Source organism: Dermochelys coriacea, chromosome 3 (assembly GCF_009764565.3).
Source record: "Dermochelys coriacea isolate rDerCor1 chromosome 3, rDerCor1.pri.v4, whole genome shotgun sequence".
In the NCBI taxonomy this organism is placed as follows: Eukaryota; Metazoa; Chordata; order Testudines; family Dermochelyidae; genus Dermochelys; species Dermochelys coriacea.
The window spans coordinates 114,443,343-114,468,392 of record NC_050070.1 but is presented as its reverse complement, the minus strand read 5'-3'; the positions used below and the strand labels follow the sequence as shown (position 1 = coordinate 114,468,392).

Sequence of the window (25,050 nt, the reverse complement as noted above, 5' to 3'; positions counted from 1 at the left end):
ACAACCTAAAAGAGGTTTGAGTCTTTAGTTAAACTTCTTCCTACATAAAGGAAGGGAACTGAAGAAATGAAAATTCTCCCATGTTTGAAGAGATCAGAGGACATCTCAAAGGTGATCCATGTCTTTAAGCAACCAATGCAAGTCTCAACAAAGTCAATGGGAGTTGGATCGGGCCCTATGAGATGCTACTGTGAAATGGTGTTATTTAAATACTAGAAATCAGTCTTAGAATCATAGGACTGGAAGGGACCTCGAGACGTCATCTAGTCCAGTCCCCTGTGTTTGATGAATAACAATTATTTTGGAAGTGTTTTCCCTTTTGTTATGATGTGTATATAGTGTGACTCTTCTGCATTTTTGATCCTTTGTGGGTTTTGTAGCTATATAACTCATATAATTTTGTTAGATTTAACAAGAAATTTGTTCTGTAATTTTCCTCACATTGTGCCCGCTGTTTAGAGCAAGTAAAGGTAATTGAGGAGGGAAAGAAGCTGGCTAATGCAACCACCCTGAAAGCTCATTCCTAGCATATCATCAAGGGGTACGATTGCAAGCCTAATGCTTATATGTGTTTATACATATATATAAAAATAAGGGCTATTTAGTGGAAGCTTAATTTTCCCTGTAAATATGAAACTTATATGCTTATTATAATCAGCATTTTGTCTGCTGCAGTCAGCTGGGACAAAATTAAATTTTCTCTTGAAAGTGACCTAGAAGGAACACAGAACAAGTGAAGGCTCATCAATATCACAGATAGATGCATAATTTCAGCCAGCACGGGTCATGGTTACTAAAGCCTAGTTTATCTTTTTACCTTTGCCTGTGGTCACGCAGTGAAAGGATCTAAGAGATGAACAACTGAAAAAAACAAGTTCTAATTCCTCCATTTAACAATATCATCTTGCAGAAAACTGTTCATGTCACTAGACGGTCAATAAAACACACAATAATTTTTTGTGGGCCAGCTGTCAATAATACTTTACATAACACAGTGTAAAGACATGCTTTATATAGAATTATGTGGTAAGGTGCTTAAAGAGTTAATGTTGTAGGTCTCCCCAGACCCAGAAGGGATGGCTGTCTCACTTCCAGGGTTATTTGTAAAGCAATCACACATGCATCTCTGTGCACTTGCTTTCTACCTGTACCACAGGCTGAAACATACTGATGTTTGCTTCTTATATGAAAGTCTAATCAACTTTTAAGAATAAAGGAAACGCCCGTTTCAAGTCACTTCATATTCAAAGCAGTTAAATGAATCAGCAGAGTATTACAGTGCAGACTATCTTCTCTGCCCAAGAAAGGAGAGGCTTTGCCATTTGATTCGGGCACAGCATGCATCATCTGAGGCCCAGCTCAGTTTAGAATGTACTGGAGAGCGTCAAGTGGGTAAGAGACAAAAAGTAGTATACAAGTGAGACAGGTGGAGGGCTAAGAGAGGAGGAAATGCTAGAGGAGGGGGAATCAGGGAGGGCAAACAAAAGGAGGAGGAGGAGGAACAGAGGAGGGAGGAGGTGGTTTGGGGATATGGGAAAGACAGGGAAAAGGCTTGGGAGGTGAGTGAGAGAAGGCTAATCAAATAATGGAAGCTCTCTCCCCTTCTCAATTTATAGTGAAAGGTGCCCGGCAGCAATGGAGAAGGAAACTCTCTCCTTGTGTACAGAACAGACACGGCGTTGGCAGTGGTAGCACAAGATTCTCCAAGCTTTCCTGATGACATGCTTCCACGCAGGCTAAGTGACCATCCAGCCATTGCACACTTCACAGCCTTTCTTACTGAAATTGCCAGCAAGAATGACAGCTATGAATCATAGACTATCAGGGTTGGAAGGGACCTCAGGAGGTCATCTAGTCCAACCCCCTGCTCAAAGCAGGACCAATCCCCAGCTAAATCAATCAATGACTGTATATTTCTTTTCACTATCCTGAATGGACCACCCTTGACCATCCTATTCCATAGCGCATGAGACAGCTGTAAGTTAGCAATGGCTTTCCCTTGGAGAGAGGCCCAAGGTTTAAACCACCCACTCCTTCTGTCCCAGGGTTCAAATCTCTGCATTTAGTCTTGGTGAAAATAGCTAAATTGGAACCTGTGACCTCAGTATGAAAGGCTTGAAAACCTATTAGTGGTCCCCAGTATAATCCCAAGGGGGATCCTGAGAGAGGGTAGATCATTTAGCGTGGTGTTGGGCGTGGTTCTCTGGCAAACACACAGGCCTGGGAGGAGATCTACGTTATATTTCTACCTGTGTCATGCCATGGACTTAACTTCTCCATGGAAAAGTGGGATAACGATATAGATCTATCTCACAGGAGAATGATGGGGCTTAATCCATTAGTGTTTTCTAAGGACTTTGAGATCTGCAGCTTGACAGTGATACCCATGCAAAAGGATCATTTATCATTATTGCCAAAATCAGTTTGAAGGCAGTTTGGCAGTTTTTAAATTGGTTCAGCAAAGCCCCACCATGGAAAGGGCTTTGTCCAAGATTTTTAATTTAGTTCCTTTCCCTTCATTGAGTTTTTAAAACAAATGGTGTATTTTCATTTTGCATCAAGACTCTTTTTCCATTCCCGACCCATCCAGAAAGCTTGTCCTTACAGTGATCTCCATAGAAAAGCCCACTCCCAGCTTTTTCTTTTGCTAGGTCCCCCATTTCACAGAAGCTCCCTGCTCTAATCTCCTTTCCCTGAACTCTTGACTGCTGCCAGTCCTTCCTTCCCATTTTACATTCCATTCCCCCTTGCTCTGCCTTGCCCTTCCTGGTGACTCTCGTCATACACACACTCCCTTGGAAAATAGATTAAATTCATAGGTTTAAGATCTTTTGCATCCCTCACAGTGAACTCCTGGGTAGGACAGATATTCTGTCCTTCCGCAAGTAGCTCTCAAGACCACAACCAAACCCCTTTATTGTTCCTCATCATAATAATAACTTGATTTGCCATAGGCACTGTAGGTTAATCCTGTGTGTGTTAATTCATCAGTTTTATATCATGTTCATGATCACAATGCACCACAGATAAAGATCTTCCATGTCACCTATGTTTTCATTGTCTTTTCTGGAAAAATACATATTTTGGTTTTATAACTGTGTATATTCGTATTCTTTACATAAAGCGCTGCAGGTGAATAAACAAACTGCAGCAGGGACGATATGTAGAAGAGCTTTAAAGCCTCGACAGCCTATTTTAAATGATTGTTGTGGTTAGGGCTCCCCCTAGTGCAAATCAAAACATTAAAACCTTTTGGATTCATGACAACGTATTTAAAATGACAATGACACCACAAAACCAACCGCCTCTTAACTCAACACTACTGACTGTGCCATACCTGTCCAGGGGCCAACAAAGAGCCTTTTCCCTTCATGACTACTGTCCTAAGTACTTTAATGAGCAAAAATAGGTGCACACATTTTCCTAGAGGAGAAGCCATTTTAAAGTGTTCCATATCTTCATACACAGCTGGGAGGGCGAGAATTCTCCAGAATGCTGGATCAGAAGAGAGAGGTCACTGCATTTTGTTAATTGAAATGTACGTCTGCTCCTGATTTTGAAAGTGAAAGCTCTGAGAGGATTGACTAGAGAAACTGAGATCGCATCTCAAGTTTAAGTACTTGTTTGTTTGTTGCAACTCTTGTAAATTCTCCTCCAACCAGTTATTTATTTTGGAAAATGAATCTATACAGGAAATGGAAGAAATCTGAGGAGCACAGGAAGATGCTCACCTCTTAACCATTGCACTGAAGACAATTTTTGTTCCCCCCCTAATAAGTAAAAGCATCTCTGCCTCATATTGTGGAAAAGATTTATCAAAAACAGGATATTGGACCATCAAGAGGTAACGAACAGATGTGTTCCTTGAAAGCTTGGATTGCCTTTTTGTGGAGTACGAGTTCTTCACTTAAATGCTGAAACCCCAGCAGTGTGCAAACAAGGGCAGGGGTAAAGGGAAGAGAAATCCTTCCACTGGGAAATATGAATCAGCACAATGGCTGTCTTTGGCACCATTTAGGAGCTGGGGAAAGGATGGAGATGAGGAGGAGGAAAAAACTTTAAACAAAGCTGTCATTGGCAAGTCATTAAAAGAAAAGTGGGGATCGAATCCTAGACAACGCTGCTTCTCTTTTGTAAACACGTATTATTATTTATTATATACCAGCAATGTTCCACACTGTAGGAAACACAGAGGGAGATGTGCTCTCAGCTTCATTAAGCTCACACAGCCAGAATACTTCCAGAATCTCACAGCTAGCTGCTTCCAGGATTACACTGTTGTAATTACACCTTGGGAGGCGATGTGTGGTGCTCCCTGCTTATTAAACAATAATTATCTCACAGTTGCCTTGAGCTCCCCCCATCTATTGTATCCACCTTGTCATCTCTCATCACAGATCCAGTCTCTAAGCTCTTTGGCCTAGAGACCATCTTTCCATTTGCAGTGCCTACCACATTAGGACCCTGATCAGGAGATATTGGGCCCAGAGGATTGTATATGATTGGTTAATTAATGTAGATAATGTGAATGTCTGCCCTCATCTCCTCCTGTACCCACTCCTAGATTCATAGATTCATAGATACTAAGGTCAGAAGGGACCATTCTGAAAATCTAGTCCGACCTCCTGCACAGCGCAGGCCACAGAATCTCACTCACCCACTCCTACGAAAAACCTTACCTATGTCTGAACTATTGAAGTCCTCAAATCGTGGTTTAAAGACTTCAAGGAGCAGAGAAGCCTCCCTCAAGTGACCCATGCCCCATGCTACAGAGGAAGGCGAAAAACCTCCAGGGCCTCTCCAATCTGCCCTGGAGGAAAATTCCTTCCCAACCCCAAATATGGCGATCAGCTAAACCCTGAGCATATGGGCAAGATTCACCAGTCAGATACTACAGAAAATTCTTTCCTGGGTAACTCAGATCCCATCCATCTAATATCCCATCTCAGGGGATTAGTCCTATTTACCCTGAATATTTAAAGATCAATTACTTACCAAAATCCCATTATCCCATCATACCATCTCCTCCATAAACTTATTGAGTAGAATCTTAAAACCAGATAGATCTTTTGCCCCCACTGCTTCCCTTGGAAGACTATTCCAAAACTTCACTCCTCTGATGGTTAGAAACCTTCATCTAATTTCAAGTCTAAACTTCCTTGTGGCCAGTTTATACCCATTTGTTCTTGTGTCCACATTGGTGCTGAGTTGAAATAATTCCTCTCCCTCTCCTGTATTTATCCCTCTGCTATATTTATAGAGAGCAATCATATCTCCCCTCAACCTTCTTTTAGTTAGGCTAAACAAGCCAAGCTCCTTAAGTCTCCTTTCATAAGACAAGTTTTCCATTCCTCGGATCATCCTAGTAGCCCTTCTCTGTACCTGCTCCAGATTGAATTCATCCTTTTTAAACATGGGAGACCAGAACTGCACACAGTATTCTAGGTGAGGTCTCACCAGTGCCTTGGATAATGGTACTAAAACCTCCTTATCCCTACTGGAAATGCCTCTCCTGATGCATCCCAAAACCGCATTAGCTTTTTTCACAGCCATATCACATTGGCAGCTCATAGTCATCCTATGATCAACCAATACTCCAAGGTCCTTCTCCTCTTCCGTTACTTCTAATTGATGCGTCCCCAACTTATAACTAAAATTCTTGTTATTAATCCCTAAATACATAACCTTACACTTCTCACTATTAAATTTCATCCTATTACTATTACTCCAGTTTACAAGGTTATCCAGATCCTCCTGTATAATATCCCGATCCTTCTCTGAATTGGAAATACCTCCCAGCTTTGTATCATCTGCAAACTTTATTAGCACACTCCCACTTTTTGTGCCAAGGTCAGTAATAAAAAGATTAAATAAGATTGGTCCCAAAACCGATCCCTGAGGAAGTCTACTGGTAACCTCCCTCCAGCCTGACAGTACGCTTTTCAGTAGGACCCGCTGCAGTCTCCCCTTTAACGAATTCCTTATCCATCTTTTGATGTTCATATTGATCCCCATCTTCTCCAATTTAACTAATAATTCCCCATGTGGCACACTATCAAATGCCTTACTGAAATCTAGGTAAATGAGATCCACTGCATTTCCTTTATCTAAAAAATCTGTTACTTTTTCAAAAAAGGAGATTAGGTTGGTTTGGCATGATCTACCTTTTGTAAAACCATGTTGTATTTTGTCCCATTTACCATTGACTTCAATGTCCTTAACTAATTTCTCCTTCAAAATTTTTTCCAGGTCCTTGCATACTACAGATGTCAAACTAACTGGCCTGTAGTTACCCGGATCACTTTTTTTTCCTTTCTTAAAAATAGGAACTATATTAGCAATTCTCCAATCATTCGGTACAACTCCTGAGTTTACAGATTCATTAAAAATTCTTGCTAATGGGCTTGCAATTTCAGGTGCCAATTCCTTTAATATTCTTGGATGAAGATTATCTGGGCCCCCCGATTTAGTCCCATTAAGCTGTTTGAGGTTTGCTTCTACCTCAGCTATGGTAATATCTACCTCCATATCCTCATTCCCATTTGTCATGCTACCATTATCCCCAAGATCCTCTTTAGCCTTATTAAAGACTGAGGCAAAGTATTTGTTTAGATATTGGGCCATGCCTAGCTTATCTTTAACCTCCACTCCATCCTCAGTGTTTAGCGGCCCCACTTCTTCTTAGTTTTCTTCTTATTTATATGGCTATAGAACCTTTTATTATTGGTTTTAATTCCCTTTGCAAGGTCCAACTCTACTCGACTCCTGCTCCTTATACTCTGACTAAACTTCCCACATCATCATGCCATGTAATTATTTTATCCATTTCAGTCTTCTTCTAGGCCACAGTTTAGGGACAGGATTACTATAAGAATTGATGTAAACCTTGATTTCATTCTGCCAGCCACCCTTTTTGAATAACAGAAAGGAATGATTGTCTGAGACTGGATCCTGTTTCCCATATGCATTACAATTAGGACCTGTTATAAAGTTTTGTTAGTAAAAGACAGGATTTTGTATTGTGTCTCTGATAAATAGATGGTAAGGAAATGTCGAGGGCTTGAAGCCAATGTGAATCATTTTAGTTATAAGATTTAGCAAGGCTTAATTTACAATGTAGTCTGCTACCTTTGAAGGTTTCTGTGAAAGACAGTATGAATGAGGAATGCATGCATCAGGAAAAGATAAGATGTGAAGGCCATTGTTAACCAGATGATCAAGAAAGCAAGGGCGAAGAAACCTAAGGAGACTAATCTTGCCAGAGAACCATCAATGTACATCCATGATTGAGGAAGGGTAAATTGACGACCCTGAGGTGAAGGCTAGCACCCCTAAAGACAAGTGATTAAATCAATCCAGGACAGGATAACCCTCTCGGAAGTGTTTTGAAATGTTTAAGAACAGGGTGCTTTGCCATGGGACTTTGGGTTCGTTTTGCCACTACTCCAGGAGCATCGGACTGTGACCGACAGAACCTGGCTCCCTTCTGTGACCAATCTGGCTGGCCACTAGATTGATCCAGACTCTGCACTGGTAACTATAAAAACATCAACTGGCAGGACTGTGTGCATGATGTGTATGTGTGTGTGTGACTGAAAAGCATATGCTAACTGTTGCATTTTCAATAAATATGGGGTATTTGCCTTCTCTCTTATAAAAGATCCCATGTGCTTTGTATAGCATAACAACAGTCCACACCTGGGATAACCTAATACTACTGGTCAAATTCCTTCAGGCTCTATCTTCAGGAAATTTCTAACCCCCCTTCTTCACCTCCATTCCTACCTTATAAAAACTCTTCTAAATTCCATGCAGAGTAGTGGCCAAAAATTGCAAAGCTTGACACATGTACTTGTTTTGTTAACTTGTTTGTAACACTCTGGAAGTGCACTATACTATTATGTAAGCCTGCAGTCCCAGCTATTCCAATGGTGTTTACCTATTCTGCTCACAGCCACCAATTCCCAATTCTGAATTACTTCCAATTCAGCCTTCATAACTTTTCCATACAGATCCCCTGCCAGCACTTGGAAGCTACCAATAGGAGCAGTCAGTACGAAAACAGGGACACACCTTTTAACTGGATTGAAATAAATTGAATGAGCAGTATTTTTTGGAGGGACAGAATGGAAAAACAATAGATCGGGGTAGGCAACCTATGGCACGCATGCGAGCTGATTTTCAGTGACACTCGCACTGCCCAGGTCCTGGTCACCGGTTCCGGGGGCTATGCTGCTGGCCTGGGGTACCGGCCGCTGGCCCCTGCCAGCCGCGGTTCCGTCCGCTGGCCCCGCTTCGCCTGCTGCTGGCCCCAGGTCCCGGCCACCTGTCTGGAGGGCTCTGCTACTGGCCTGGGGATCTGCAGCCACCCCCAGCTGTGGCCCACTGGCCCCAGCCTGGGGCAGTGAGGGGTGCAGACAGGGGCAAGAGGGGGCACAGCTCAGCACCCCCACCTTAAAAATTGTTCCAGCACCACAGTACTGGGATATTTCTTAGTCCTGATTTGCTGCTTACATCACTATCATGCCACATGGAACAGCACACTACATTTGAGGTTGAGATCAGAATGTACATGCAAGAAGTGGAATCAGAATTTTCTGTCAGATTTCAAGATTTCCAGAGATTTGACCCAATGCTTTCTTTTCTAATTAAACCTGAAAAGTTCAACGAAAACTACTTGGATTTGTCTGTATTTCAGTGGATGGGTGTTGAAGATTTCAAAATGCAGCTCATCCAATTAAAAAGCTCAGAATAGTGGGCATCAAAGTTTGGAGATCTGTGGAATATACTTGAAGCTACCGAGAGAGATCATGAGGCCTCTCTTCTGACCTGCTGGATGTCCCTGTCAGTGAAATTAAACTGTTTGAAGAAAATTGTGTTTGCAATGCACTTGGCATTTGGATCCATATACTTGTGGGAACTGGTATTTTCACACATGAAATCTGTCCTCTTGGAGCCTGTTAACAACTGATCACTCCGAAGCCTGTGTGCAGCTTAAAGTATCCAAATACGTGCCAGACATTGAAAACTCAGCAGGGGCAAAGGATCACACTAAACTGATAAGATCTGCATTTTAATTTAATTTTAAATGAAGCTTTTTAAACATTTTAAAAACCTTATTTACTTTACATACCACAATAGTTTAGTTCTAGATTATAGATTTATAGAAAGAGACCTTCTGAAAAATGTTAAAATGGATGACTGGCAGGCGAAACCTTAAATGAGAGGGAATAAATAAAGACTCAGCCCACTGCTTCCGAAAGGCTGCCAACCCTTGCAACAGATGCTTGTTAAAAAAAAAGGGGTGGGGTGGGGACTGTCACTGTCCCAGCTAACCTGAAATGATTGACATGCCCTATGGAGGAACAAGGGGAAAACAGGGTGCTGCAGCAGCCAGGCAAACCCTAAACAATTCTGATCTCTTGGCTTCTCAAGACTAGCTCCTCGGCAGGTCCAGCACGAGGAGTTTCAAACATTTTAAGGCGCTTGCCTGATTCGAACCAACGCCATCTTCTGTGGTGAGGCTTATTGTTTGAAGAGCATTGATGGTTTTCTTGAGTCCAGACTCTGTTGAGAATTGGAATTTTTTGAGTATGTGAGATGAACCTCTTCTAGCTAAACTGATTCAGAGTGACCAATACCTCAGGGGATTTTTTTGGGGAAAACCCAATCCTATAAAGATGACACTATTCCATGTTGCTTACAGTTTCTGCATTGCTCTTCACCAGGAATATCTGTATGAAAAATGGAATTTGGCTTCCTAGGAATTCGTCTGTATCTGCACTTCATTTCCTGATTAACATAATACAAAGGATAACATTTTCAAAAGTGACCAAGTGATGTAGGAGCCTAAATCCCATTGACTTCTAAGTCACTTTTGAAAAGGGAACCATAGGAGCCTAAGGCACAGGTGCTTCTGAAAATTTTACCCAGTCTGTTTTTCTATGGGTCCTAAGCACTTACATCTCCTGTGGAAGTCAATGGGACCTACAGATGGTTAGCATTTCTGAAAAATCCGATCACTTGGTACAATGCCCACAGAAGACAGTGGAAAGTCTCCCATTGATTCAAATGGGCTTTGAGGGCTCTATCCCTCCAGATTTTGGGATAGATACTTCTGAGGCTCCCTTCCTCTCCTTATGAACTTACCTGACAATGTCTGTTGACAATTGTGCACATTTCAGACTTCTTCCTTAAAAATGAAGGGGTTAAATTCGACTCTCTCTTCCCAAAGGAATTATATCAACAGAGATAGCCCCAAATCCAATATTTGGATCAGAAACCAGCTTTAAAACACATACAGAGTTGAGATCCTGGGGTATTAGGTTCATCCCACACAAGCTTTGCAATATTTAGAGCTGGGTTCAGCCTCTGTATTTCCCTCTACAAAGTGCTGGGTGGTCAGATGCAGAATTTTGGTCTGTGCCCATTTTCATTCATAAAATGCGTAAGATGCTTCCCAGAAGAGAGAGAGCTCCTGCCCCAAAGAGCATGCACTCTATGCTGTAGATGTTACGTAGCAAGTGAGGTCAAACAAACAGCAAAGGTGAGATGGGGTAAAGGAAGGTGATTGTTACAGCCGTAAAATCACTGGATTGCTAACTTCAGGCACACACACTTTTGGGGGGAGAGAGGTCAGAAACTGTTTTTTTAATATCACATTTAGATTGTAAACTCTTTGGAGGCAGAGATGGTCTTCTTGTTCTGTGTCTGTGCAGCACCTAGCACAATGGGGACCCGGTCCATGGTTAAGTTTCCCAGGCACTATTGCAACACAAATAATAAATAATAACAAGCAAGATAATATAACAAGAACACTTTGGGGCAAAATAGCACATGGATGCCCTGTGGCATGCTGCAAGCACCATTGATTTGACTGGGATTTTGAGAGGAAGCTGTGGGTACATACTTTGGGGGGTGGTTAAAGGGGCTGTTGTGCTGATCTAGTTCATTCACTATTTATATGATTTTTTTTCTGCAGTCATTTGCAATTGCCTAGAGCTGTTTGTCTGGGTGTTTATTATTTAAACTCTAAACAGAGAACAAACAACAACAACAACAACAACTAATCATAAAGGATAAAAATGGTTGGATGTCCCATTGGGACCTCATTCCTCACATTTAAGATTTCACATTGCTTTTACTGAATAAAGATCCACTTATTAAAATTACTCAAGCCCAATGCCCTGCCTTCTAAAAGCTAGTGGCCATTGAAAGAGAGGAGGGTTGGTCCATTGGTTAAGACGCAAGTTTGGGACTTGGAAGACATGGGTGTAGGCCTGTGCTTTGCCACATACTTCGTATGTAACCTTGGGAAAGTCACTTAGTCATTCTGTGCCTCAGCTCCTTGTGTGTTAAATGGAGATTAATAATACACCCCGACCTTACAGACGAACAAATACTAAGGACTGTAAGGCACTCAGATACTATGAAGGGTGGGCAGGGATAAAAGTACCTAAGTTAAATGGATTGATGGATCAATCTTGGGAAATGTATCAGGTACAGTTTACAAGTAGATCTGCTTGACTCTAAAATGGGTGAAAAAAGTTAAAATAAAAAATACCTGCTCATTGATTTCAATGGGAATCAGGTGCTTATCTGCCATTTGTTCTTTGGAAAATCTCCCCCACAATCTAGTCCTAACTGTGAATTTAGAAGCCCAACTTTAGTTACCCCCGACTCTATTTTTGTGTGTCACAAAGTAACCTCGTTTAGAATCTCTTATATTTAGGGCTGGATTCTCCCAGCTGATAAGGGCACTTGACATGGTTAATACACCCTACCTCCTTCTGCTTACACCAATGTGGCCCAGAGATTCCCAAATGAGAATTTCCTTTGTGTAGGAGGAAGCTTCCTTATGCAGAGCTGGTCTAGCAGCATCCCTCTTGCACTAATTCAGACTGGGTTTCAATCGTCTCCCTGAGCCTACTCCTTTCTGCTTTTGAGAATCATGACTAGAATGGGGAGATTACAGCAAATGGCCAGTTTGGGGCTTTACAATATTCCTTTCATTATTGATAACAGGTTTCAGAGTAGCAGCTGTGTTAGTCTGTATTCGCAAAAAAGAAAAGGAGTACTTATGGCACCTTAGAGACTAACATTTATTTGAGCATAAGCTTTCGTGAGCTACAGCTCACTTCATCGGATGCATTCGGTGGAAAATACAGTGGGGAGATTTATATACACACACAGAGAACATGAAACAATGGGTTTTATCATACACACTGTAAGGATAGTGATCACTTAAGATGAGCTATTACCAGCAGGAAGGAGGGGGGAAGGAGGAAAACCTTAAAGGGGAGAAAACTTAAAGTTTTCCTCCTTCCCCCCCTCCTTCCTGCTGGTAATAGCTCATCTTAAGTGATCACTCTCCTTACAGTGTGTATGATAAAACCCATTGTTTCATGTTCTGTGTGTGTAAATAAATCTCCCCACTGTATTTTCCACAGAATGCATCCGATGAAGTCAGCTGTAGCTCACGAAAGCTTATGCTCAAATAAATGTGTTAGTCTCTAAGGTGCCACAAGTACTCCTTTTCTTTTTTCATTATTGAGACTCTCTATGTGTTTGTTTATATGGGGAACTATTCTGGAATAGCTATTCCTGATTAATTAGTCCTGATTAACTTGGTGTGGAATAAGGTACTCTTACTCCGGAATCAGAGTACTCACACAACACATTAGGAATAGCTATTCTGCTTTAAATTTACACTTTATCTTAATCCAAATTAATTTCACAGGGTGGACATTCCCTTTCCCATATCATCTTGGCATGGTATGAACCAAAGCTTATTATCCAGTAATACTTTGAATTTGCACTATAGTGCACTTTACAGTTTGGAAGTGTTGGGCAAACATTAGCTAATGATTCCTAGTTTCTGATTGTCTATAGCACTGAATTGGAGGTATAAGGTGGGCAGTACCAGAGATCAACCTGGTAGACTTTGTTCATGAATCCAAGGAATTCGTGGTCTTCATTCACCAGTGAAGGCTGTCTCCTTGTGAAGACAGTTAGTAAAATTTCTTGGGCAGTTTTGCAGTTTTGAAGCGTGTATGAAAGAATTAAAAAAAATTAACTCAGTGAAGCTCACACCCGAGGCAGCATTTGGTTTTAAGTCATGGTCCCACTTTGTCAACTCACTTGGTAAAACTGCATAGACACAAGAATACCAAACAGCTTGTGCAAGGTCTCTGCTGGAACTTGAACCCTTACGTTTTCTTATTTCTCAGGCCCCTGCTCTTATCAGTGGACAGCCCATCCCCTCTGGTCCTATCCTAATCCCCATATTTCTTCACAGCACAAACTTCCACGCAGTTGGGTACAATTCATTGCCACTGGCATCTCTGTTCAAGAGACACCAAAACTGGAATAGAAAGACTGTTACAGACGAGGTATATTGAAAGGACTATGTGAGGAAGGTTTGCATAAAACCTGCTCCCATTAGCTCCTCTTTTAAGACAGCTAAATTCTCCTATAATCACTTAGGATATGTCTACACTACAAAATTAGGTCGAATTTATAGAAGTCGGTTTTGTAGAAAGCGTTTTTATACAGTCAAGTGTGTGTGTCCCCACACAAATGCTCTAAGTGCATGTAGTCGGCAGACTGTGTCCACAGTACTGAGGCAACCATCGACTTCCGGAGCTTTGCACTGTGGGTAGCTATCCCACAGTCTCCACCGCCCATTTGAATTCTGGGTAGAAATCCCACTGCCTGATGGGGCTAAAACATTATCGCGGGTGGTTCTGGGTACATATCGTCAGGCCCCCGTTCCCTCCCTCCCTCCCTCCGTAAAAGCAAGGGCAGACAATCGTTTTGCGCCTTTTTTCTTGAGTTATCCGTGCAGACGCCATACCACGGCAAGCATGGAGCCCGCTCAGCTAACCATCACCGTATGTCTCCTGGGTGCTGGCGGACGTGGTACTGCATTGCTACACAGCAGCAGTTTATTGCCTTTTGGCAGCAGACAGTGCAGTATGACTGGTAGCCGTCGTCGACGTAGTCCTGGGTACTCTTTTAACCAGGCGCCTGGGCAAACATGGGAGTGACTCAACCAGCTCATTTCCCTTGTTTCATCTCATGGCGATTGAGTCCTACCGGCAGTGCACTGTCTTTTAATCTGCAGCTAGCAGAAGACGATGACCAGTAATCATACTACACCATCTTCTGCCGAGGACCCAGGAGGTGACGATGGCTAACGGTTGTACTGCACAGTCTGCTGCCAGCAAGATGTATAAAGATAAATGAAGTGGCTCAAAACAAGAAACAGACCAGATTTGTTTTGTATTCATTTTCTCCTCCCTCCCTCTGTGAAATCAACGGCCTGCGAAACCCAGTTTTGAGTTCTATCTTTGAGGTTTTGAGTTCTATCCTTAAGGCGGCCATTCAGTTTCTCACAAAGCCACCCCCTTTGTTGATTTTAATTCCTGTAAGCCAACCCTGTAAGCCATGTCATCAGTCGCCCCTTCCTCTGTCAGGGCAACAACAGACAATCATTCCGCGCCTTTTTTCTGTGCAGACGCCATAACACGGCAAGCATGGAGCCCGCTCAGATCACTTTGGCAATTAGGAGCACATTAAACACCACACGCATTATCCAGCAGTATATGCAGCACCAGAACCTGGCAAAGCGAAACCGGGTGAGTAGGCGAAGTCAGCGGGGTTACAAGAGTGATGAGAACATAGACACAGACTTCTCTCAAAGCACGGTCCCTGCCAATGTAGGCATCATGGTGCTAATGGGGCAGGCTCATGCGGTGGAACACCGATTCTGGGCCCGGGAAACAAGGACAGACTACTGTGACCGCACAGTGTTGCAGGTCTGGGACGATTCCCAGAGGCTGCGAACGTTCGCATGCATAAGGGCACTTTCATGGAACTTTGTGACTTGCTTTCCCCTGCACTGAGGCGCAAGAATACCAAGATGAGAGCAGCCCTCACAATTGAGAAGCGAGTGGCAATAGCCCTGTGGAAGCTTGCAACGCCAGACAGCTACCGGTCAGTTGGGAATCAATTTGGAGTGGGCAAATCTACTGTGGGGGCTACTGTGATGCAAGTAGCCAACACAATCAAAGATCTGCTGATATCAAGGGTAGTGACCCTGCGAAATGTGCAGGTCATAGTGGATAGCTTTGCTGCAATGGGATTCCCTAACTGTGGTGGGGCCATAGACGGAACCCATATCCCTATCCTGGCAGCGGAGCACCAAGCCAGCGAGTACATAAACCGCAAGGGGTACTTTTCAATAGCGCTGCAAGCACTGGTGGATCACAAGGGACGTTTCACCAACATCAACGAGGGATGGCCGGGAAAGGTACATGACGCTCGCATCTTCAGGAACTCTGGTCTGTTTCAAAAGCTGCAGGAAGGGACTTTCTTCCCAGACCAGAAAATAACCGTTGGGGATGTTGAAATGCCTATAGTTATCCTTGGGGACCCAGCCTAACCCTTAATGCCATGGCTCATGAAGCCATACACAGGCAGCCTGGACAGTAGTTAGGAGCTGTTCAACTACAGGCTGAGCAAGTGCAGAATGGTGGTAGAATGTGCATTTGGACGTTTAAAAGCGCGCTGGCGCAGTTTACTGACTCGGTTAGACCTCAGCAAAACCAATATTCCCACTGTTATTACTGCTTTCTGTGTGCTCCACAATATCTATGAGAGTAAGGGGGAGACGTTTATGGCAGGGTGGGAGGTTGAGGCAAATCGCCTGGCTGCTGGTTACGCACAGCCAGACACCAGAGCGGTTAAAAGAGCACAGGAGGGTGCGGTGCGCATCATAGCAGCTTTGAAAACCAGTTTCATGACTGGTCAGACTACGGTGTGAAAGTTCTGTTTGTTTCTTCTTGATGAAACCCCCCGCCCCTTGGTTCACTCTACTTCCCTGTAAGCTAACCACCCTCCCCACCTCCCTTCAATCACCACTTGCAGAGGCAATAAAGTCATTGTTGCTTCACATTCATGCATTCTTTATTAATTCATCACACAAATAGGGGGATAATTAACAAGGTAGCCCAGGAGGGGTGGTGGAGGAGGGAAGAACAAGGCCACACAGAACTTTAAAAGTTTAAAATTTATTGAATGCCAGTCTTCTGTTACTTGGGCAATCCTTTGGGGTGGAGTGGCTGGGTGGCCAGAGGCCCCCCCACCGCGTTCTTGGGCATCTGGGTGAGGAGGCTATGGAACTTGGGGAGGAGGGCGGTTGGTTACACAGGGGCTGTAGCGGTGGTCTGTACTCCTGCTGCCTTTCCTGCAGCTTAACCATACGCTGGAGCATATTAGTTTGATCCTCCAGCAACCTCAACATTGAATCCTGCCTCCTCTCATCATGCTGCTGCCACCTTTCAGCTTCAGCCCTCTCTTCAACCCGCCACTTACTCTCTTCAGCCTGCCACCTCTCCTCCTGGTCATTTTGTGCTTTCCTGCACTCTGACATTGTCTGCCTCCATGCATTTGTCTGTGCTCTGTCAGTGTGGGAGGACAGCATGAACTCAGAGAACATTTAATTGTGAGTGCGGTTTTTTCGCCTTCTAATCTTCGCTAGCCTCTGGGAAGGAGAAGATCCTGTGATCCTTGAAACACATGCAGCTGGTGGAGAAAAAAAAAGGGACAGTGGTTTTTGAAAACACACATTTTATGTAACAATGGGTACACTCTTTCATGGTAAACCTTGCTGTTAACATTACATACGTAGCACATGTGCTTTCATTACAAGGTCGCATTTTGTCTCCCCCCACCGCATGGCTAACAGCAGAGAACATTTCTGTTCAGCCATAGGCAAACAGCCCACCAGGAATGGGCACCTCTGAATGTCCCCTTAAGAAAAGCACCCTATTTCAACCAGGTGACCATGAATGATATCACTCTCCTGAGGATAATACAGAGAGATAAAGAACGGATGTTGTTTGAACGCCAGCAAACATACACTGCAATGCTTTGTTCTACAATGATTCCCGAGTATGTGCTACTGGCCTGGAGTGGTAAAGTATCCTACCATGGTGGATGGAATAAGGCTGCCCTCCCCAGAAACCTTTTACAAAGGCTTTGGGAGTATATCCAGGAGAGCCACGAATGCCAGGGCAAATTAATCATTAAACATGCTGGCTTTTAAACCTTGTATAGTATTTTAAAAGGTATACTCACCAGAGGTCCGCCTGGTGGGTCCGGGAGGCAGCCTTGGGTGGGTTCAGGGGGTACTGGCTCCAGGTCCAGGGTGAGAAACAGTTCCTGGATGTCAGGAAAACCGGTTTCTCTGCTTGTTTGCTGTGAGCTATCTATCTCATCATCATCCCCAAAAGCTGCTTCCATGTTGCCTCCATCTCCATTGAAGGAGTCAAAGAACATGGCTGGGGTAGTGGTGGCTGAACCCCCTAAAATGGCATGCAGCTCATCATAGAAGCGGCATGTCTGGGGCTCTGACCCAGAGCGGCCATTCGCCTCTCTGGTTTTCTGGTAGGCTTGCCTCAGCTCCTTAAGTTTCACATGGCACTGCTTCGGGTCCCTGTTACGGCCTCTGTCCTTCATGCCCTGGGAGATTTTGACAAATGTTTTGGCATTTTGAAAACTGGAACATAGTTCTGATAGCACAGATTCCTCTCCCCATACAGTGATCAGATCCCGTACCTCCCATTCGGTCCATGCTGGAGCTCTTTTGTGATTCTGGGACTCCATCATGGTCACCTCTGCTGATGAGCTCTGCATGGTCACCTCTGCTGATGAGCTCCGCACGGGTCACCTGCAGCTTACTACACTGGCCAAACAGGAAATTGAAATTCAAAAGTTCGCAGGCCTTATTCTGTCTACCTGGTCAGTGCATCTGAGTTGAGAGTGCTGTCCAGAATGGTCACAATGGAGCACTCTGGGATAGATCCCCGAGGCCAATACTATCTAATTGCATCCACAGTACCCCAAATTTGACCCAGCAAAACTGATTTCACCCTTGTCGGGGTGGAGTAAGGAAATCGATTTTAAGAGCCCTTTAAGTCAAAAAAAAAAAAAAAAGAGCTTCGTCATGTGGACGGGTGCAGGGTTACATCGATTTAATGCTGCTAAATTCGACCTCAACGCCTAGTGTAGACCAGGGCTTAAATACAAAAACAGACTTGTATACTTCCTTTATATACTAAGAAAAGGAAATCCACATGTTTATACTCAAAATCCACATTCAAATACACTATTGGTCAAATCTTACCACTTGACTATGCTCAATTGTGATTCTGGCTGTACTTGGGGAAGCACAGCATGTGGCCAAATACATTTGTGCGGCCTGCCAGCCAGGAGAGCTGTATGCGAAAGAAGGAATGCACATGTCCATCAAAAAAGCCAATCAGGTACCACGCAGTGCATTTGTTTGTGCTGCCAGTCAAGGCGTGTCAGCATTTCCATTACACAGCCCTATTTTCAACAAGTTATAACAGAGCTGTAAAAATTCCCTCCATGCCACAGTTACGCACAGAATGCATCAATTTTTGGACAATTGGAAGCAAATACATCAGGCAGCTTTTGAGTTATATGGCAGCCAGACCAATGGTACTATGCCAATTCATGGCAGGTGAGGATCTGGGCCTTACAAAAAAAATCTTTAAAATGAGCTTCTTCCCCTGCTATTCAATTTTGAAGGTTAAGGGTCATTTCCATTGAACTGTCTTCCAGTGTGATATGCACATCTGAACTGTTTTGTTTGTGTCTGAACAAGGGCTTAAACTTTCAAACACTGACTAGTGAGCAGTGCATACCAGAGAGAGTAGCCCCACTGATTTCATGGCAGTAAGCACTATGGCTGGTAGTGGTTTGCAAGATTAGGCCCTAAGACTGAAATTCCTTATGATAAGGTCTGAGTCGTCTTCATTTTGTACATGGGATCAAGTACATTGATGACAATTTATAAATAACAATGCTGAATACTTGCTTTGCTTATGTGCTTGTGCAAACAGGATGCTGAATTATTTTCAGTGGACCTCTGTGCACTGATTCCTTTAAAAAAATAGAAAGTGCTATGGTATTATAATGCAATGATCCTAAACATTCCGGCTTACAGTAATGATACTGCAGTGCTGGAGCTATTAATATGGAATACTGCAGGGTTGTTTTTTTAAGTTAAGGAAAAAACATAAAGCACCATTCAACCTTAGTTGTGAATGACAGGGCTTTATTTTGTATAGGAATTAAACTTTTTTTTTTTTTAAATTACATTTTAGTGGACAATAGACTATTTTTTTTGGTGTGAGTGTACAAAATGCCATTCAACCTGGTTTCCCCTATCAGTACAAGTAGTGTGCCCTCCCTTTAAAAACTAATTTTACTGTAATAAATACTGATAGGACTCAGACTTCAATGGCTTTTAGCCACTAGAACCTGAAGATTTATTCACCAATGGTTGAATTTTATCATTCCGTTTAACGTTTTTAGGGCACTGATAATCAAACTATACAACAAAACCAAAGCAACTTATCACAAAGACCAGGGACAAAGAACTTAAAACAAACTGAAATACTCCAAATGTACCATTCATTTTATACACGTTCAGTTATCTTGAGCTACTCCTCCTCATGCATTTTAGATGTTCTGATGCAGCCATGCACATGGAAAATAAACAGTAACAAACACGCACCATTCATCACTATCACTTGAAATTTATAACTAAAGTTTATTTTTCCCCCAGAATGTTGCATTATAACAATGGTTTATTTTCTGTTTGGTATGACAGCACTGCCACTGGTGATTCTTTTACATTTTAAAATGGCTTTAAACTCTGGAAACAATTGGAGCTTTTTAGCCTGGGTATCAAATATAATCTTACCTATAATATCTAGTAAAATGCAGGGTATGGGTCTAAGCTGTTTCCCTTTGTACATAAAAATAAGTTCCACTTCACAGCAATAAAGCACACCAGGCAGTGCATCTCTGGATATTTACAGCACTTATCCAATAGTTAAAGTAACTGAGTCTTTGGCCTTGTACCTCAAGGCAATTCAAGATGTAGAATAACCACCCAGAAACAACCTGCCTGACTCTGACTATTGCAGTATGGCCTTTTAGATAATAAATTATTTTGTACAAAACGAAGCTCTACAGGGGAAGCTTCCAGATGAAGTGCCATCCATTGGCATTACATCCAGTTAAGGAAAACTTGAGTAACCAAATAGGCTACGGTGAGAAGGAACAGAACAGGATATGGCGAGGCAGAGCAGAACAGCACAAGTTTTCAAACATCACTGGAGTTAAAAACAAAAAGTCCCAATAAACAAAACCTCCCCCCACCCTCCCATATGGGTTTTTTATATTTCAGAATCTTAGAGAGGGTAGTGAATAAGTTAAAGAATATTTCATGCCAAACAAAGATTCCTTTCATTTAAAGCTAAGCTAATGAACAGATATATTTTCTTATTTTTATCAAGTACCCATCTGCCCCCACCCCCATATACATATATGGCACTTACTGCAAAGCTGTTGTGGGCTAAAGGTTTATAACAGTGATTTTTGTTTGAGAAAAAAGAAATCCACCAGACCAAAATAAAACCATTTAAATCAACTCCTTCCTGAGCAACTTAGAATTTGGAATGTTCTGGAAAGTTATAATAAATAAATCAAAGATTAACCAGCTTAAAATGTTCTTTTTATACATTAAAGTAAAATATAAAACATATTTCATGACAAACAAAGGGACTGTTGGGCCAGGAATTGTAGACGTTTATGTGCCAACACATTCATGAAGTTACCATTCAGGGAGAAGAGGCCAGGTCAGTTGTTAGGAAAAATACAACATTAAAACCCAGAGAATAAATCACGTACCAGTTTTTGTGTTTAGGTTATAAAGTAATCGGGGCTGAAGATATCATTAAATAAAGATAAAAATAGACTGAAATGTCTACAGTAAGCGGAAGTGAATTTGCAGGAAGGGTGAATGAGTTAAGTGACTGATTATTTTGCTATGACACTTGTGAAAGGACTTGGACAGAATTTGTTTTTAAAAAGTTGAGAATATTAATTGTCTTTCCAAAATATACCAATTCCACAGTGTGTAAACTAATCATTATTCTTTCAATGTAATTTCATAGAAACCACTTAAAATATACAATGCAGCAGATTCATATTTTAGTGACTATGTTAATTGTTATCTATGCCACTTGCAGCTTTCTTTAATGCCTTCCTTCACAGTAGTGCATTGGTACCACACAACTGGGATGTAAGGAGTGAGAATAAAATCCCTCCCTGTAATATTTTCTGAAAATTATCATGTCTTAACACGATTATGCTTCTTTACTTCTTTTCTCTGCAGACGAGTATAATAAAGACCAGTTAGATAATCAAGATGGCCCACCATATATTTTGGATCCCTGCAGGCTCATGGAAGGGGAAGCCTCTAGAAAGCACTTCATAGCTTGGGCCTGTACATGTACCTCAATCACAAAATAACTTTTGCTTTTTACTTCCAAATGGAGATCCATTTTGCAGACTATACATAGACAGTGAAACTCCCCTGAAGCAATTACCAAAGAGACCAGCCAAAATTGCTTAGAACAGTGATTTTCAACTGTGGTCTGCAGACCCTTGGAAGTTTGCAGACTAAGTCTAAGATTTCCAAAGGTTTCCATTCAAAATTTTTTAGGGGTCCACAAATGAAAAAGGTTGAAAACCACTGGCCTAGAAGAAATCTAGCAATGATTAGATTGTGAATATAGGCACAGCCCCATGCAAGGTGTGGTGCACATGTTGTATCCCCCCCTGAAGTGATATAGGGAGGCATTGTGATGTAGAGACACCCCTTGGATTTACAATTTCTCCTGCACTTCTTCCTTGGTCCATGCACTAGTAGTTTACGCCTGCTCATGCCACACTGACACAGCTATGCTGATGAGCAAGTGTGCATGTGAAGCCAAGACTCCACCCATCCCTCACTCACTCGGCTCCAGGGAGGGAGCAAACAGGTAAGCAGCTCTGCTTACTCCTATGTTCATGGACCCAAGATTGGAGTAGTCTGTTTAGGAGTGGAAAGTAGATACTTATTGGCGTGTATGGGCATGTTGTCCAAGTTATATTCTAGCCCTAAATGTCACAAACTGTACCAGAAATCCTGGGGAAAACTTAAATGGAACTTTCCCCATTTCCTCAACCAGCCCCATTCACTCCACTTTTTAGTGTTTCCTGATAACAATACTTAAACTTTCAGCGCCATTCATACCAATATACCATTGAATGTGTTTTGTTTTTCTGATGCCACATTGATATTCTTTTTCTTTGTTGTTTTATTTTATCATTATGCAGTATGTAAGATGTCAGTCATACCTGTCAATGTCTCTTATTACAAAAAAATCCCTCATTTTAAAATCACGTTTACTTCACTTCCACCCAAATTTGGTGTCCTCACCTGTATTTCACCTTAATTCTGTTAATTATTTGTATGAGATATGAAGACTCACAGAACTGAGGTTATAGAAATCTTCATACTAAAGGAAAGAGTTTCTTGCATGAATAATTTCTATGTATAATTTTGGGTCTGTGACCATGGTAGGAACAACAATAGTATAATTTTTGTCTTTAAAATAAAAAATACGCACCACACCTCTTCCTCCAGGGCCTAAGAGCAACATTCTCAACTGCAGAAACAAAATCCCAAGACCACACAATACTGTCCCCTTGGCTTTCCATCGACCCGTTCATCTCAATCATTCAACTTCGCTAATAATTTTTTCCATTTTGACTCTGTGAACCCTTCTAGTTAACTGGGTTCTTTAACCTGTTTTATTTCGCCTGATATAATCTGCTTGAACTCATCTCACTGGAAGTCCCCCAGGGGAGACTGTCTATTCTGTTTTGAGTCCAATACAGTTTGAACCTTATGTGTTGTTACAATGGCTCTGGATCGTATAACCATTTATATTTCTTGCTATTCAGATCTTGTTGCTATGCTTCAGTGGTATCCCTACTAGCTTATAAATGGTGTCAGATATTCAATGCCACGGTAACAGGCATGGTATTACGACTTACTGGTGACAGAGATTTTATGAAAGTTACTTAGACATCATTTACCAACATAATATATGTTGTTTTGCAAATGGGTACATGTGTACAGTAGCATTTTACTGTGCAAAAGTTATTTTGTGATGAGATGACAGATGGTTCCATCTTAAAATATGTCATATAAAGGATCCTATGGACTCAAGAAAAATATAATAAAATTAAACAAATATAACCCGCAAAACCGGGTGTCTCTCAATTGCCCCAACATGTAGGAACTTTTTTTTGTTTTAAATGCTGCTGCGCATTAACTCAGTCCCTTAAGGAATATTTTTTAATAATAAAAAAATATTGAGAAAGCTGGAGGGGTCACCAGAGAAGAGCTCGGTGCTTGCATCACCTTTTGTAGATATCTTCTAACCACTTTTCATCATCTTGCTCCTCATCATCTATCGGTTCTTCAGTTTCCAGGGGAGAAGGAATAAAGAATTCTGGCTTGGGAGGTGGTTCACTGCTATGAGACTTAAGTCCGAATTTGCGCTTTAGCAGGTGGAACTGCTCTTTGACATAGTAATAGAACTCATATTCATATCTCATGCGCTGGTAGAGGATCTGTATGGCTTCTGGAGAAGGGATAGTCTTTTTCACTGTCACAGTCAGATTTCCAAGTTTCCTATGTTCTGTAAAAAAAAAAAAATTTTGGATCTGATCAACAGTTAGAACCAAAAATCACATTCTTCTTTAGAACTAAGGCACTGTTCTACTGTATTATTGATTTAAAAAAATGTCTCCAGCCCTTTTTGTGTAGTAATTTTTAATATTAAACTTTTAAAGAAGGACAAAGTATAGTGGACCAGACTTTCAAAATTACACATGCACATTTGCACATGTACATTTGAACACGGCTATTCTATGCATGGAGTTATCTAATGATGCTTGCACTAATCTTATATTAGCCAGCATATGGCAAGCTAGGCTCCTAATTGGCCACACTTATTTGAGTAAACTAGGATCATGAATGAGCATAATTTAAGTGTACACAAATACATAATCACACCTAGCTTGGGAAAACTTTTCTCAAGTAGCTGGAAGGTTAAATAGCCAATATTTATTAGAGCTCAATCGTCTCCAATGTAATATTTAATGTACTTTCTTTGTCTGCTGTAAACATTAACTATGGGGGAAAATGTTCCCCAAAATAGCTAGGTCTAGTAATTAAAAAAACATACCAAATACTTTGTGTTTTCTTCTTGTTCTAAGTTAGATAGATAGTTGGGGGAGGGGGAATTGGTAATGAGATATAGTGCTACCCATGTTACCTTTCTGAATCCAGCATGGTAGTACTGATCAACGGTTGTTTCCACCTGATGATTGGTTGCTTGCCTTTGTGAAATGAGTTTGATGAGTTACAGTTTAGTGCCCAATGGAAAGCCTTAGCCGACATGTCAAGGATTGGCTGTGCATGGGGAATTCTCACCCTAATGGTGGTCCCTCCATGGTTAATTAAGGTGCATTGACTGGACTGTCTGAAGAATCTTACCTTGTCCTGAGTCTATAGGATTCCATCCATCTGATACCTTTCACAAGTGATAAGTTCACATAAAATAACTCAACACCTAATAAAATTGATCACTTAACAAAAGCATATAGCTGTCTTTTCTCTCTCAAGAATTGGTTTTATTTTAATGTCAGAGAAAAAAACATGCAAGAGCTCGCCAGGTCAGAAGAAGGGCATGTTTACTTTTGTGGTTTCCCAGTTTTCCACTAGATGGAAACATAAGACCAAGAGACAACATTAAGCATCCCCAACATTTTCTTCCTCTTTTGAATAGAAAAATCACAAGTCAATGTGAGGAGGAGGGAACTGCTCAGAGTGCCATTAATACTGTAGATCAAAAGCAACTTACTATGAAGTACTAATCTTCTAACTGTGAAACCTCCCTAACGTCCACATTTTTCTTTAGCAATAGTGGAGATGGAAATGTAAAATGGTGAGACATTCATCTCTATAACTAATCATGTTTCCTGACACTTAGTTTTCTCAATGCAGAGCATACAATATTCTTGATTTATAGTAACAGAAAGGGAAACAGC

General features: G+C 41.8%; 1 protein-coding gene across 4 annotated transcripts in view; it reads right to left on the bottom strand.

Moving 5' to 3' along the window:
• Window positions 1-25,050, bottom strand: part of UST (uronyl 2-sulfotransferase) — a 344,421-nt gene that overhangs the window by 28,332 nt on the left and 291,039 nt on the right. The window contains exon 8 of one of the 4 annotated variants that reach the window (XM_038395940.2): window positions 23,357-23,636. The exons of 2 other annotated variants lie outside the window; for them this stretch is intronic. In XM_038395940.2, coding sequence (XP_038251868.1) covers window positions 23,357-23,636 — 280 coding nt within the window. Of the gene's footprint in view, window positions 1-20,593; window positions 23,637-25,050 lie in introns of those variants that run through there. One more of the 4 variants, XM_038395941.2, reaches the window with a different exon arrangement.